This window comes from Crinia signifera, chromosome 12 (genome assembly GCF_055691185.1).
Source record: "Crinia signifera chromosome 12, ASM5569118v1, whole genome shotgun sequence".
Lineage (NCBI taxonomy): Eukaryota > Metazoa > Chordata > Amphibia > Anura > Myobatrachidae > Crinia > Crinia signifera.
In genome coordinates, this window is record NC_139228.1 from 41,300,247 (window position 1) to 41,317,534 (window position 17,288).

Consider the following 17,288-nt stretch of genomic DNA (forward strand, 5'->3'; position numbering starts at 1 on the left):
TCCTGCTGCGGAGGGGAAGTTGGCAGTCTCCACCCCCCAATCTGACAGAAAAGATGTCTATTCAGAGGCGCATTGGCCGAAAAAGGGGCGCGGCCCTCATTTGATTAAGCCATGCGCCCTTTCTTGCCAATACAGGACTCTTGGGACTCTCCGGGCCATACATTTTCCCCAGTTTGGTTGGTGAGATATGAATTTTATGTGATTTTAGAGAATTATCAATGTATTCTGGCTATATGTATTTTAGACATTAAATCTTTTTGTACTAGATCAACCAATCCCTCATTTTTTTCACCCAACTTTACAGGTTTCATTACCTCACTTTTTACAAAGTTATACCAAGCGCAGCTCAACAGCCCTTTCTTTTCTTGTTCCTGCTGCGGAGGGGAAGTTGGCAGTCTCCACCCTCCAATCTGACAGAAAAGACGTCTATTCAGAGGCGCATTGGCCGAAAAAGGGGTGCGGCCCTCATTTGATTAAGCCATGCGCCCTTTCTTGCCATTGAAAAGTTGGGAGGTATGGTGCTCTTTCTCCAATAGGACTCAAGATGCTTAACAGAATGAATGTAATACAGTACAGGAACAATGAAGTACGGAAAAGCTTTTCAGTAACTATACTTAAAAGGAATCATGGAAATGCTTGAGTAAACAGGAGAGTCTTGAGGATTTTAGAGTGGGGTTCTCTCGAACTGTGCGGAGTACGAATTTCCACAGAGTCAGAGAATAGATCAATTGATCTGCAGATATACCTGTAGACAGATTGGGCAGTGTGCTCTGCATGCATGCCGCCCGACACAATAGGGTTGTAAACTACGTCTTTAAGAGACATATTACTGGCAAACACTGATGGACCAGCAATATAATCGGCTGTTTAATTGACCGGCCAGAGTGTACCCAGTATTACTGTTCACTTTTAGAATAGCTTGTAAATTGTGAGATGGGTTTAAAAGTTTTCCTTTTACTTTCATGGAATTATGGTCATTATCTGTCAGTTATGATAGTTCATTAAAGTTTTCATCCAAATCCATCATTTAAGGAGCAGATCAGGCACCATGTGTTAAAGTTCTGGCCAGAGTACACAAAACTAGAGATCTGACTGGGACCCCAGCCCCCTAGTATGTTTTATGGGATCCAATGTTACTGCTTATGGAAGGTTTCTTCCAAATCCATCTAGTGGCAGGCTCAGAACAGGCTCCCTTTGGTCAAAGTACTGTCTGTCTCTGTCCGCTGTGTGTGTAAAATGTTTAAAAAATAAAATAAAATCCCAACAACATTGTGGATTTTTGTCTAAAATACAGAAGCCCTGATGTCACTTCAGGACTCAATACTTAAAGGCAAACCACATCCCCAAACTGGTCTTTACCCAATAAAGGGCAATGCATATTTGAAACATAATTATTTGGTCTTCTGTAGTTTTTTGCCTATTTAGTCATTTTTTGTAGACTGACCAATGCTTCGAGTGACAGCATGTTACATACCAACTAGGTCTGCCATTTTACCACACACAAAAGCAGTTGTGTTACTAAAAGAAAATTGCATTCAATGTGTGGCGATTAAGTAATGAACTGTACTTAAAAAAATCAGCCATACTGTGTCAGTTATATGGTAGTGTGGGAACAATGATCTTGGTAGTACGGATGCTGTAACAGTTAGCATTTCTGTCTCATAGCGCTGAGGTCATGGGTTTGATTCCCACCATGGCCCTAACTGTGCGGAGTTAGTATATTCTACCCATACTAGCGTAAGTTTCTTCCAGTTACTCCAGTTTCCTCCCACAATCTAAAAGAATACTTGTAGGTTAATTGGCTACAAACAAAATTAACTCTAGAATGTCTGTGTGTGCCTGTACATGTGGTAGGGAATATAGATTGTAAGCTCCAGGGGGCAGGGACTGATGTGAATGTTTAAATATTCTCTGTAAAGCACTGCAGAATATGGGTGCACTATATAAATAACTTAATAAATACATAAATAAATCTTGGACTATGCCAAAATGATTTTGCCAGTTTTACTCCTTATTCCCTTTGCGTCGTAAAAAGCTTATAGTTCAAAAGGAAAACAATGTGGTAACTAAAAATATCTTGTTAAAGTTGAACAAATGCTTACTGAACCTTTCTATAAGCTAAATGAGCCTAATGGGGCAGATTGTAGATCATATGACAAATAGCCAGGGAATCAGCTCCTACCTGCCATTTCTCAAACTCAGCCTGTAACATGGCAGCCAGGAGCTGATTGGCTGGCTGTTTGTCACACTACATTCTATCACTTTTAGAAGCTTGATACATCTGGTCTGTAGTGACAGTTGGGAGGATGGTGAAGACGATAAAGATACCCGAATGCCTTGGATTTTGGTTAAGTATTCAAAGGGTTAAGTATTAACCGTTTGAGTGCCAAGTAAATGAGTCAAAGTTGGTGTGAAAATTGTCAACGAGACATTTTTATTCATCATAATGACCAGTAATGTTTACTTTATATAGGAAATCTAATCTCTGTTCTACACAACATTTTATTTGAAATGATATAACAGTGGGCGGGGTTGGAATTTTTAGAGGCTATTTTGCATATCTCTCATAGAGCGGTTGCCATTTTTTGCGGATATTTTGCATATCGCCCACAGACATGTCAGCATGCAAAGGGTTAAAGCACAAAACACAATAGTTTTGCTGTGACAAAGCTACACATGGAACTGAAACAATGTATACAGTAAAATTCCTTTGACATACATAATATAAATGATCATTCCTTAATTTTTCCATTAGACACACAAAAACAAGAACAAAAGGAGGAACTACTTTGCTAAAGAGGAAGAATAAGGTGAGTACAAAGTCAAATGTAAAAAAAAAAAAAAAAGGAGAGGAAGAAGTGTACCGGTGACCTCTGGCCAGATTAATCTAACAGCCCGATGCTCAGCCCTTGTAACACTTTCCTGATACATGTCATTCAAATTGAATGTGCAACGTTCAATAGATTGCAGAAACCTGTGATGTCACCAGGCTTAGCCAAATAATGACAAGATGCAGGGGTCAGGATATTGCTTTGTCTGTCTGATACTAGATAAAGAGAACAGAAACATTGCACCAAAAAAGGGAATGCACACTGGTTTTATTTGCCCATGACGCAGTCAATTATTTGGTTAGTACAAGTAAAAGAGACACTGGAGAAGAAAGTAGCGTATAGATATTTATTTATCAGCAGTTTCTTATATAGCGCATACATATTCAGCAGCGCTTTACAGAGAATATTTGAACATTCACATCAGTCCCTGCCCCAGTGGAGCTTACAATCTATATTCCCTACCACATGTACACGCACACACAGACATTCTAGGGTTCATTTTTGTTAGGAGCCAATTAACCTACCAGTATATATTTTTGGATTGTGGGAGGAAACCAGAGTACCCGGAGAAAACCCTTGCAAACACGAGGAGAATATACAAACTCTGCACAGTTAGGGCCATGGTGGGTATTGAACCCATGACCTCAGCGCTGTGAGGCAGTAATGCTAACCGTTACACCATCCGTGCTGCCCCATACACAGATATCCACATACACAGACCGAACTTCTGCTATGCCTCCTTATTACCAAGAGAAAGACCTCAAGGAAGTAGATAAACGTCACCCATGTGCACCTAATCTATGTCCTAAAGTTGGCCATACATTAGAATGATTTTGGGCCCGAATGCACCATTTTGTCGGCTCCTGAGGTGTTCTGGTACGATTGTGATCCAATGCACAGGCCCACAGGTCTTGAGATGAATCCTATGATCTTATGTGCTGCACACATGATCTAAAGATGTTACGACCGACCAGTATGCCTGCAGTTGCAGATCTTACGATAGATCTTATGTGAATTTAAACTTAAAGATCTAGCATATGTCAGGGAAGCTGCCGGGGAGTTCAAGGGAAATCATGACAGGATCCGGATGGCAGCTGCTCGTTGCCATGTATGTCCAGTATTACACTAATTTCTGCACCCCTTGCCAGGCTGCCATGAACTGCTTCTTCTTCTTTACAAAAAGAAGTAACCAATATATCCCCTTAGCGCTGGTTGTGATATGGTTCTTTGTCTCTTATTGGTTGCCCAAAAGAAAAACAGAGAAAAAACACAATAGTGTAATACAGTTTCAATGTAAAGTCACTTAACTAAAAAAAGGTGATTTTTCGTGATATATCTGACTCGTACCCTTTTGATAGGTCTACTAAATTGTAGACATTAGCGTTTCATGGGGGAGCGGTCATGTCACCGATACGTCAGGTGTGTATCTTGCCCATAAAAAGAAGAAATACTGGATAGTGCAATACAGCTTTTTATTCTAAAAACATGGACATAAAATAAAACAAGTAGCAAGGTGGACTCTCACCAGATCGTGTGGTCCACACACAAAGATGCAGACTACAGAGCAGATGTTAAATATGTGGGGGATCCCAGGCGTCCCTGATTGTCTCCCAGGTTCCAGTGCCACCAAGCCGCTACCTCCAACGCGTTTCGAAACAGGTATGTTTCTTTATCAAGGCCCATGCGTAGGAGAATCACATCGTATGGGCCATTTTAGTGCCGTGCGATGTGATGCGATTTTTTATTGTAATTTATTCACTGCTCTGTATGCCCCAGGGGATCACATTGCATCGCACCTCCCGCAAAAGTGCATGCGATTTTATAGGATGTGCAATGCCATTACATTAGCTATACAATAATATCATTGTATGACATACCAAGAGGTTTTAGGCACCCCCCCACTATCCACTGTACCCCGAAGCGTGGTGAGCGCAGCGCGCCCCGCGTCATCCGACGGTTTCATACCCCCACTATCCACGTCGGCGTGGAGTTGATTTTATATAGTGTGGGGAGCGCAGCAAGCCACCGAGCCCGTAGCGTGGCGAGCCCCGCGAGGGGATGCCTAATACATGTAAAGTAATCCACGGCCGCTCGCCACACTATATAAAATCAACTCCACGCCGACGTGGATAGTGGGGGTATGAAAACATCTGAGGATGCGTTCCGCCGCCACTCGCCATGCTTCGTAAAACATAATTGTATGTCATACAATGGTATTATTGTATAGCTAATGTAAGGGCATCGCACACCCTATAAAATCGCATGCAATTTTGCGGGAGGGGCGATGCGATCCCCATGGGCATACAGAGCAGTGAATAAATGACATTACAAAATCGCATCGCATGGCACGGCACTAAAATGGCCCATGCGATGCGATTTCACTACTTTAGCGTACGTAGAAAATCTGGGCGCCGTGCTAGGAAACAAGTACCGGGGCGTGTCCGCTTAAACGGTCGTGGATTGTCGATATTTGGCCGTGAGCGCGTCAATTCATGGCCAGTATCATCAAAACGGGTCATACAGCTTCTAAAGTCGGGCCTGTTTTGTCGATCTGCCTCTTCAATGCTGTCGGTCAACACTTCAACTCTGATGACGAGGCGAAAGCGGGCGTTCAGTCGTGGTGACGACAACAATCACCAGCTTTCTACTTCTCAGACAGGTTTGCCCGATTTGCCAAGTGTTGACACACATGCGTGGAAAGGGATGGGAACTACGTTGAAAAGTGAAGAGCGTATTACAGAGGATAAACTGAGTTATTATGTACAAAAAAGTGTTCTAATGCGTGCACAAATAAGAAAAAAAAACAATTTATAGCCATGGAGGCATTACTTTACAATCCAGCCTCGTAGATTACATGTCTGGCAATGCCAAGGACCAGACATCTGAACTTGACGTTTCTTATCACTGGAAAAGCCGCTCACACCCCCTTAGGCGCACAGAGGAAGCCTCTGGTCACTGGCTGAGGCGCAAAGTGAAAAGCTCGATACTGCCCTGCATGCAAATTGTTGAATGACAGATCTACACAGATATAAAAATCCGGCTTTCTGGTCTAAACGAACCTTTTAGTCCAAGTGCCGGTAACTTTTCCTACCTTTTAATGTCACAAGTAACTTGCCATGGGTTATTGCCATATTACTACATCTGTAAAATGACTTTTTACCCACTCAATTTATTATATGCACTTTAAGGAGTATTATAGTTTGCATCGTTGTAAAACCTTTGTTTATTGGTTACAACAGAATTTAAATATATACACAATTTCTTCTCCTAAATAATAATTTTAGAACACACCAATTAATTCTAACAACAGTTGCAGTTGATATTTTGGCGCACATATAGGACCGGATTTATAGCTGTACACCAAGCCAATGTTTGCTCGCAGGTGAGCGATTATAGGCTGACTCTGCGCGTTTATTAGTCGCACTGCACATGCACCAAAGCCCATTGCTGTAGGATTAATAGGAAGGGACTGTATGGAGATGGTAATAGGGGGCTGCGTGCATCTACAAATAAGTATGCTTAAAAGATGGCTCTGTTGTCTCGGTACACGGGACCATTTTGGGTTAATCAGAAGGATGATTATCAAGGGATCTAAGACAGGGATGGGAAACCTTTGGCCCTCCAGCTGCTGTTCAACTACACATCCCATACTGCCCTGCTACAGTTTTGCTATTTGGCCATGCTAAATCTGTTGCAAGGCATGCTGGGATGCATAGTTCAACAACACCTTTGTTCACAGTTGCTAAGTTTAGCAAAGCTAGCGGTGGATGTATCAATACAAATCCTGCCGGCTGATACATTTGTAGATTTTCGCACGGTATTGCAGTTGTGAAGGCATTAACGTACAACCCTGGATCAGAACCAATTTATATTCATAAAGGATGAGTCTTGCTATTTGTAAAAACACATGCTTAGCATAAATATTCTTTGCATTTGATGGGAGTGTGCAGGTAAAGGTGCCCATACACTAGTAAGATTTATCTTCAGATCTGGCTGGTTGGAACAAAAACATGGTTATGGATGAGTGACCATTTCAGTTTTCCAGCATTTCCAAGCAAATGGTCAACTGTCATTTGCTCTCATCCATAGCCATGTTTTTGATCCAACCAGCCAGATCTGAAGATAAATCTGCATGTGTATGGCCACCTTTAGACTATAAAATACTGTATATTATGTGTGGCTGTATACTGTAGCTTCTGGTTGGATTTATCACTATAGGACAGAGATGGGCAACCTTTAGCACTCTAGCTGTTGTGAAACTACACATACCAGCATGCCCTGCTACAGTTATTTGGCCATTTAAAACTGTTGCAAGGCATGCTGGAATGTGTAGTTCAACAACAGCTGATGTGCCTTATCACTTCTATTTCCAGATTAATGTTTAGCTCCAAGAGCTACAGGGATCTTGACAGATTTGTTCTCAAATATATTCTGAGGACAATATTTAAAAGTTGTGTGCTATTGTTACTATAGCTACAATTTTATGAACATGTGAAAAAAATGCTGATTTAATAGCCAGCACAAAGTTGTATTGAAACATCATAGTGGTGCACCACTGGCATATTCATACGCAGCATTCGATGCAGAACATGCAAACATTGACTCCCTAATTGTGTTTATGGTCGCAAAACATTGCTGCATTAAATAAATCCTTAAAGAGCTTAATGTTGTATCCTAAGCCACATTCTTCATATAACAAGTGAGATTCTGATGAACTTACCAGTTTGAATGCATAAACGAAGCAAGAGGTGAATAGAGTAAGCAGCCAGAAGTGCGACTACTAACAGCAGGACACTGGGGGGGTAAAATAAAAATAAAATCAGCAATTGTTTTCTTGATTTAGTCATGAAAATTGCTAAGCAAACTTTTTTATCCCTCATAATGTGATGTTTACCTTATAAGGGAAATATAATCTTTTTTTAAGACAGAATTTCACAGTTATATGGAAATAGACACACTAACTTCTGATTAACTTTCTCTTCTATTATCCATTGAAGCTGAAAACTCCCGGCAAGGATTCATAGTGTATATTAAACTGAACAACAAAAACGTATCCAGAATTAGTTTAGGGGATGCTACCTATTTAATGCTATAATGAACACTATGGGTGATCGCTTTGCATTGTGTTCTGTCTATATAAAAATGGAGGACGGCAAGTCCTGAGGCGGATGTGTGCATACTGAGGACCTTCACTGCTGGTTCCAGCCAGAGAGCCTGTTACACACAACTTGCAGCACAAGGCAGCTCAGTCAGCTGCAGGATACCAGATGATGGTCTCGGCCTAGCACCTGTATCTCAACCATCACTGTATTGCTAACTGTTGTGGTCGGTTTTACAAACTCTGTTGCCACGGGACGCATGAGCTACTTGTGCGCCCGAGCCCCCTGGCGGGGGCCGGCGGCTGCAGATAGTATCGCCAGCCCCTGCAAGGATGAAGCGAGCTGGAGTTTAGTCAGACAACATTTTTTGAGACAATCACCTCTTTTGTTTCAAAATGGCAGGTGATGTGGTATTTGATAGCTGGGTTAGCTACGCTGGCGACCATATTGCCAGTGATGGGAGTGTGCTCCAGCGATAAATCGCCAGGAGTGCGCTCCCATTTTCAGCCCAGTTATAATCGTTGGTCGCAGGAGCTTGCTCCTGCGACCAACTAATTACCTCTGCAGCTCCGACCATCTCTGGTCACCAATGAAAAGGAGACATTAAATTATATATCACTCGGCGATATATCACTCGGCGACATATCGCCGGGCGATATATTGCCCCGTGTGTACGCACCTTTAAGAGAGGGGTTTTAGTGTCAGTAGAGGGGGCCTGCATACAGGTTGTGGCTAGCCATCACAGGTGTTTGGCCAACGATTAGAGAGGACATAGTGGATAACCTGGAAACTCAATCAACATTTTATAGAGCATGGCCAGGCACAAGAGTATGCATATTCGCTGCAGTGGAAGAACATACAGTAGTCCTGGGAATGCAGTACAATGCAACATATGTAAACCAATAAGGCACACAATGGTGATCCTTGTCTTATATACCATATAATGAATTCCACATATGATAGGTGACTCACTGTACTCAACAACCATGAATACTGCATAAGGACTGCTAAAAGGCCAAATACATGCAGGAGTCAGGCCATTCGTCAATAATGACTGCAGCGGCAATCACAGAAAACATGTGACCAGTGTGACTGTCACTTGGCCAGGTTCATCTCCAACAGAGAAAGAGAATCATTAATGATACTCATGTAAACTAAAATAGTAATATAGTGTATATAAAAATGTTTTAATTGAAACATACTACATAAAGAAAAAATACCTAAACCCAATTATTCCGGTGTTGGCCATGGCGTATGATAAACCCAGGATACCACTTCCCATGATTGCATTCATTAAATTGAACACGGAGAACCCGAAGGATGCACCAGGGGATGTCCTCGTCTGTACCCTCTGCAAAAAAAGGAATAAAACAGAAATCAGCATATTTTTAGACATTTGTATTTAATTTTGAAGGAAAACCAACTTATTGAAGCATAAATGAGAACAAGAACTCTTCTGTAAGACATCTTCCTTTCCTAACAAGTGGTGGCAATAACCATGCGACCGTGGGGTTTACATTTAGAGCGGAGCTATTCTCCAAATCAGATGGGTACGGTGTGTACCTGGTGCCAATATCAGTGGGTTCCGCTTTTCAAAGCATATTTCTTGGCCGAGTATTACAAACCAACAAATACAATTTACAATATGAAAAATACTTCTCTCTAAATACAGTTCAAAATAAAACCAACGGAAGTCCACTAATCCCTTCTAATATACAAGGTTGAACTCGATGGACTATAGGTTAAACTCTATGGACGTACATCTTTTTATATGGGGCGCAAAGGGATAACTTTCTTGACTTTTACTCTGTATTCTCAGTGGTCCACAAAATTTCACATATATTATTAGAAAAAAACAAACACACAGAACATTACGCAGTGAAGTAAGATGAATATGATGCACCCAAGTGTTCTTCTAAGGAATGAAGAAATGGTGTTCAGGTGGTAAAAATATAGTCCCAACATGTAAGACCTAGTAAACCCGGAAGAAATGGTGTACCCTATTTTACACATATTGTAATTAAGGTCGCACACATGGGTGTGGGTCATGGAGTGTAGCCAATTTAGGTCAACCACTGAAGATCAACACCTGAAATAAGTCGACATTCTTGGAAGGTCAACACAAGCATAAGGTTGACAATGGCAAGATCGAGTTTGTCCCAAATGTCGACATAGTCGGCGCCAAAGTGTGTTTACGTCGCATGGCTTGCTTCGGGGACGGTGCATTGCTGCACTCGGCACGCTTCCTCCATGCCCAAGAGGATGGTAGGGCATGAAAAATCATTCAGCACATTAGCTCAAAAACACATAAAAAATTCATGTCAACTTTGCCATTGTCGACCTAAAGCTTGTGTCGACCTTCCAACCCTGTTGACCTATTACACCTCTCTTTGTGCCTTATTCTGGTTAGGTCGGTGAAACGTACGTACGGTCCGTTTCACCGTACGTGGACGGTGAGCGAAAGTCCGCCCACAGAACAGCCGCATATGGACGGTCACAAACACCGACAATGGGGAGTGGCGTACAATTGAGAGGACGGATCTCCTCTTAGCCACCGTTAACTGGCGAACAACAGAGCGTACGCCACCGTATACGGACGGATCTTGTCCGTTTTCACACCGACATCTTCCGTATATCTGAGCGTACGCCACAGTGCACGGACGGGTCTCGCCTTTTTTCAATGGAAAACTCAGCGTGTGTCACCGATCGTGAGAGTGAGCGTATGTCCGTGCATGGTGGCATACCCTTCACATATATGGCACTGCAAATCTTGCCTTTTAACTATAATTAAGATAATTAATTAATTATTCTGTTATTCAATAGTTGTTTTCTATTAACTCAATGGTCTACCTTAATAAACACCCTAATAAAACAAAATTTTAACCCTCATTACATGTATATTTATTATGTTCTAATGTGGCATTTTAATCACTATCTATGTGTCCCCACATTGGTTTTACTTTTAAATAAAGTTATGTTGGTGTTACAGTGAAAAAGTTGACACATGTCGACTTCTGTGAATTGAGTGTCCTAGAGTTTAAAGTATATACAAACACTTACTGAATGGGTGTAGATGGTTATAAAATAACTACCTTGGCATATATAAGCAGGTCTTTGAATGAATCTTACCTAAAATTAAACCAACCTTTACATGTAGAGAAGTGTAGAAAGATAAGCTTCCAATGTGTTTGAGGGCTGTGTGTGGCTTGCAGGTAGTGAAATAATGGTTTTCACTTAATAGGCTGCAGCATTGCTTATTACATTCAGGTGTAGTAATCAGCGTTAATTAGCAGACCCAGGCGTCCGCTCTCATACGGTATCTCTAGGGGTGGTCTGGAGCTATCTTTGGCGTCCGCCTGTTGTTGGGCCAAAATGCACGGTGCGTTCGCCGATCGAGCGGTTGTAGCACCGTACATTTTTGGTGCACACCCCCATGTACGCCCATGTTTACGCCCAGTTTTCTTCATTATTCCGGCCGCTCCCCTAAAAACACCCCCATGCTGCCCACTAGGACCGTGCTCTTGCGGACAGTTTTTTTTGCACGGAGAGACCCGTCCGTGAGCGGTGTGAGGTCGCCGCACATGCGCATAGCGAAAGCTACGCATGCGCAGTTGAAAAAAAAAAACCTGATCCACCCGTATACGGTCCCACCGTACCAAGCAGAATAACCCCCTTTGTGAGCAAAGAAGAACTGCATTCAGAGTGCACCAATGACTGGGGTCAGAGGTGTAAGAGGTTGGGTTATATACAGTATAAGTCAGAATGTCCCTGAGAGCGCTGGTGCCTTAGGTGATGTGGGAGAGGTCTACAAGATATGAATACATCGTGTCACAGTAATCAGAGTGGGATTTGACAGTTTATCTTGCTTTATCTTACAAAATGATATGATCTTTTTTTTCTGAACATTTATGCAAAACTTTTTTAATGATAATATGATAGGAAAGAGAGGAATTTTAATTAGTAACAATAGTGGATTGGTCTTTGAGAATTATTAACACCATGGGCAATTGTGGAAGGATTTATTGGTCAAATAAATAAATAAATAAATAAATAAATAAATAGACAAACCAGCCCTGGACCCCCAGCCTTATTTTGCCATGGAAAATATTGTAAAAGTGTGAGGGTTCCCCCTAATTTCCAAAAACCAGCACGAGACTCAACCAGCCATAGAGACAATGCCATAAAATGAAGACTCTCAATGCAAGGTCCTCCCTGCCATGATATTAGCAAGCCCCAAAACCAATCATCCCAGGCTGGAGTGCCTCAGAAAGTGCCCCCCCCCCCCCCCACCCCACCAGACAACAACCAGCCATGAGCTGAAGGCCCAGGGATATGCCCCGCAACCCTGGTGGAGGTTGGTGCTTGTTGCATTTAAATGTGGCCAACACATCCTACAGCAGGCTGGCACTTGCAGAACCACAATAGGTAACATAGGCATACATAAAAGCACCGTTGACACCTGTAAAGAAAATATTACAATAGAGAAACAACATCTAATGTTGTATAAATGTATTAGCCACCACCACCTGGGGGCAGTGGGTTTTAAGCTTTTTTGCAGAGCCACTGCCTCACCAGAGATTGTGGGTCCTACTTTGATCTTCACTGGGGGGAAGGGGGTGGCTTTGAGCTCTTTGGCATGGCTGCAATACCCCCCAGGACCTCCACAGTGCCTGGAGGGCAGCAACCTTTAAGCTCTTTTGCATGGCTTCTGCCCCTCTAAGCCTTCCATGGCATCATCATCATCATCTGTCAGAGACTTTAAGCTTCCAGAACTTCCATTATCTTCAGAAGCTCTTAATTGCCCTTATTCCACTATCGGACTGACACCTGCTGCCTCAGGATAGGTAATATAGCTAGCTCATGGGTGCAGGTTGCCGTTATTGGTTTGTTACATGTTCCATTAACTGCCCCCCCCCCAACACAGTAGAATCTGATTGGTTGCTATAGGCAACATTCCATCTTCAATAGAACTCCTGTAAATTCACCCGATTGAGAGCTGTCATCTCTCAACTGCACTTGCTGACTTATCCGACACTGGTCTGATTGATCTCAAATAGATATTAACAGACTTGTCTCAAACCAACTGGCATACACCTTCTGCTATGTTGCATTGTGTGCCACAATCATTGTAACAGTAATGACTCTTGACTGAAGTAAACTATTTATCTTTTATGTATATACAGTATGTGCATAAATATGTATATCTGTGTTGTAAGACTTATCATTGTGTTTCTTTGGATGATAGACTGGCTGTATGGTAATCAGAATTTTTTTTTTTGTTTTACATTGGAGGAGAGACAATAGATTTATTTGCTGCCAACAAATAACTGTTTACCTTGGATCAAGAAACCAACACTTTTGCGTAAATCCAAATATGCTAACTAACACAGAGAATTGTATCAGAGATTCATAATGGGAGATTCAGCATGAGAGATTTCAAATCTCATGGGTCATTATAAAATCCTTGCATTAAAATACATACAAAATGGCTTGGGTTCCCCCCCACGAGCATGATAAGCCCCGGGCTCTAGGACCAGTCCTGGTTTCCAAAATATGGGGGGACAAAAGGAGTAGGGGTCCCCCGTATTCTGGAAACTAGCACAGGGCTCAAACAGCCATCAGGGTAATGCCACAGCTGGGGGGCGCTTATTATATTAGGTCCAATGGCCAAAGCATTACCTCTGTGGTTGGTCAGCCCTGGCCAGGTCCCTGGGGGAGTGGGGACCCCCCCCCAATAATGGGCTCCACTGGCCCAGGCTTCAGCCTGAGGCTGTCCCTGGCGCCCCTGCGCGGTGGGCGCCAGGCTGATAAACAATAAAATCATTGGTAGCCAGTGGCCTTATAAATAAACATTGTGGTACAGTGTACCCCCCCCCCAAAAAAAAAAAGTTTAAGCATTGGTGGCAACCAACCGTGGTGGCACAGGCACAGTGTTAAAAAAATATATAAAACAAATACTTACCAGCTCCAGAGTCTGTCTAGCGTCGCTTCGTCTCCCTGCAGCAGTGCAGCTTGTGACTGAATAGGACGGGCGCGGCGGCTTCTGAGTGGTGTGCTCCGGCGTCTTCTGTCAGTGACAGCCGCTCAGATGGCCCTGCTCATCCCAGTGCCACACATGAAGGAGATGAGCAGGAGCATCAGTGCGACTGCACCGAATTTACTGGCGGGTCCGTTCTGAATCCTGGGCAGATTCAGAACGGCGGGGGCGCGCGCATGTAAATCGCTGTGTGGGCTATATACACACACATCGATTTACATGCGGTATCAGGGATTTTCTGAGTGATTTGTTTAAAAAAATGCCTGAAAATTGTGCTGTGTGTGGGGCCCTTAAGGCATCTGACAAAGTCTTGTTACAATCCGAAATACACAGAAGAAAATGCTATTTGACCTACATTAGAATACTATGCAACAATAGATTTCACACTATGATATCACAGACCTGCTTGATATCAGCCTCCCTTGGGATAACAGATAGAAAAGAGTGCATATGAATAACCACAGAACCAGGCACTACACAGCGAATTGTTAAGAATACTGTATAAAAGAAAAACAAATGAATAAAGAACTGTGTTGAGGGGTTCCAATATAATAGTTCCACTGGGAACAATCAAAGTTATTGGATATATACCAGGGGTTCCCAATCTTTTTTTAATCAAGGCACCCCTAGAGTATCAGAATTTTTTTACGGCACCCCTAGGCCAAAATTTATTTTATTAGATTGTGTTTATATCCGAATCTTCATGTCAGTTATGTGGTAAATGGCAGGGTTTGCTTCTGTTTGTACAGATTTTATGATTGGAAGCCACCAGCACTGGTTTTTCTAATAAATAATGCACCATTAATCATTTTTGTTGGTCCTGGACCACCAACCCAGGGCACCCCTGCAAGTGTCCTGAGGCACCCCAGGGAGCCACGGCACACAGTTTGGGAACCACTGCTATATACAGTATAGTAGTGGTATTCATATTGTAAACAGCTAGAAAAATGGGGTGTGGTATGGCGCTCCGAAAGTCGGGATTCGGGCGGACAGTATACAGACCGCCGGTACTCCGATAGGTGGGCGAGCGCTAAGATGCCCCTCGACACAGGTGCTATTCTCCCTCTATGGGGGTCATGGAACCCCACAATGGAAAATAGCTCATCAGTCGGGATCCCGACTGTCGGGCATTTAACAGTCGGGATTCCGATGTCAGTATATTGACTGTTGGAATCACGACTGTCGGAGTGTCATCCGGCACCCAGAAAAATGGTCAATACTAACCTTTCCCACTGACTCTAACACCACAGCTGTTTGCACGTGGGTGAGACTAAGGAAATTATGGGATTCATAGACCAGCAATGTACTGGGTCGCAAGTATAAAAGGGGTATTATTGAATGCTCATGCAAGACCTAAGTATAGGTGTTGTCCCATAGCATTTATGTAACTTTCTGAAGATTTCTGCATTGTTTGTGAGCTCAGCATCTGAGTGACTCCATCAGTCCAATCTATGCAACAGCAGTGTTCATTCTCGCACTCGCCATCTTTGAAAACCCATGCAGATTCTCTTCCCTGCCTGTGGTGTTGCTGTCGGCTGTAGTTCTTCTAGAACAGTGTGGTCTGTATATCAGCACTGATATGCAAACCAGACCTGTGCTAGAAACACCACAGCAGACAGCGACACCCCAGGCAGGTAAGAGGAAATGCATGGGTTTTCAAAGATGGCGGGTGCTAGAATGAACACTAGATTCAACAGAATTACTGGAACATATTGGCAGAGTTTTATTACCTGTAGAATGGGTGGAATGCCTCATATTTGCTATATAAACAGGCTGGGTACTTGTTTCCTAGCACAGCGCCCATCGCATTCCGTATTTAGTGGTATGCGATGCATGCGATACGATATTCCCGTTAAATTAACAGGAGTGCTTGTACAATGAAATATTGCATAGCATTGCATGTCCGCAAATGGCATGCAATGCGATTTTTTATTGTACAAGAACCCTGATGGGTGCTTACAATGTTAAATGCACCCCCATTGTCAACAACACCCCCACTATCAATGCCAACCCGAAGCGTGGCGAGCGAGGGGCGGCGGTACGCGTCCTCCGACCTTTTCATACCCCCACTATCCATGTCGGCGTGAAGTTGATTTTAGATAGTGTGTCAAGGAATATGAGCCCCAAGGTGATGCGGAATACATGTAAAGTAATCCGTGTCCGCTTGCCACACTTCGGGCTCGGTGGCTCGCCACACTATCTAAAATCAACTCCACGCCGACGTGGATAGTGGGGGTATGAAAATGTCAGAGGACATTGTGCTCGCCACCCTTCGGGTTGGCGTTGATAGTGGGGGTGGCGTTGACAATGGGGGTGCATTTAACATTGCAAGCACCCATTAGGGTGCTTGTACAATTAAAAATTGCATCACATCCCACTATATTGCATGCGATTGCATAAGATGCACTTCGATCAAAATCGAGGGCACCGTGCTAGGAAACAAGTACCACAATAAAAAGTAATATTTACACAACACTTGAATTGTAGTTGTAAACTTATCCACTTGAGCATGGTGACCATATTGCCAGTGATGGAAGTGTGCCCCGGCGATAAATCGCTGGGTGCGCGATCCCGTTTTCAGCCCCGTTCTAATCGCTGGTCGCAGGAGCTTGCAATATATCTCCCCGTGTGTGCGGGGCTTTAAAAATGGGGAAAAAAAAAACATTATTGAAGACATTGTAGCATGCTGAACACACCTAAACCCTAACTATTGGATCTGCAGAGGCTGCCATTTTGATAAGAAAGCAGAACAAGCTCCTAACACGGCTGTACAATTATTATCACCCAACGTTGTAAACAGGAAAGGCTTATAGGTACAAATACATTGTTTTTTTTAAACCCGGTACTAACTTTTGCCACATCAGACAACGCTGTTATATCAAATGATATTTGGGTAGAAGTACAAATAAGAACCAAAGACTTTTGGTATAAAGAACAGATCTATTTGCAGCAGACCGACCAAAAGGTACATCTGGTCATGAATAAAGGGCTTTGGGTTGGCCCGGGGGCTCCTGAACGCAGCCTGACCTGGAATAATCTTTCAACAAACTTACTGTATAATAAGCAGAAAAATAACTGCACTCCCAAACAGAGGAAGTCTATGGATACAGACTTCACATAATACAACTGTTACTGTATACAGGTATGTAGCATGTGTACAACACAGAATAACCAAAAGCCAATAGACATACTGTAGTACTCAGGATAATGATTCCTCACAATGGGTCATTAAGTCGACCCATATTAGGGTGACATGGCTAAGGTCTACACAAGCATTATGTCGACAGTCAAAAGGTCGGCATGAGTATTTAATGTTTTTTA

General features: G+C 42.9%; 1 protein-coding gene across 3 annotated transcripts in view; it reads right to left on the minus strand.

Annotated features, from left to right (window-relative positions):
* SLC38A6 (solute carrier family 38 member 6) overlaps positions 1–17,288 on the minus strand; it is a 71,432-nt gene that overhangs the window by 53,386 nt on the left and 758 nt on the right. For 2 of the 3 annotated variants that reach the window (XM_083166652.1, XM_083166653.1), the window contains exons 2-3: positions 9,151–9,281; positions 7,552–7,625 (exon numbers count right to left, since the gene is read on the minus strand). In XM_083166652.1, the coding sequence (XP_083022778.1) occupies positions 7,552–7,625; positions 9,151–9,281 (205 nt within the window). Of the gene's footprint in view, positions 1–7,551; positions 7,626–9,150; positions 9,282–12,502; positions 12,766–17,288 lie in introns of those variants that run through there. The other variant, XM_083166654.1, reaches the window with a different exon arrangement.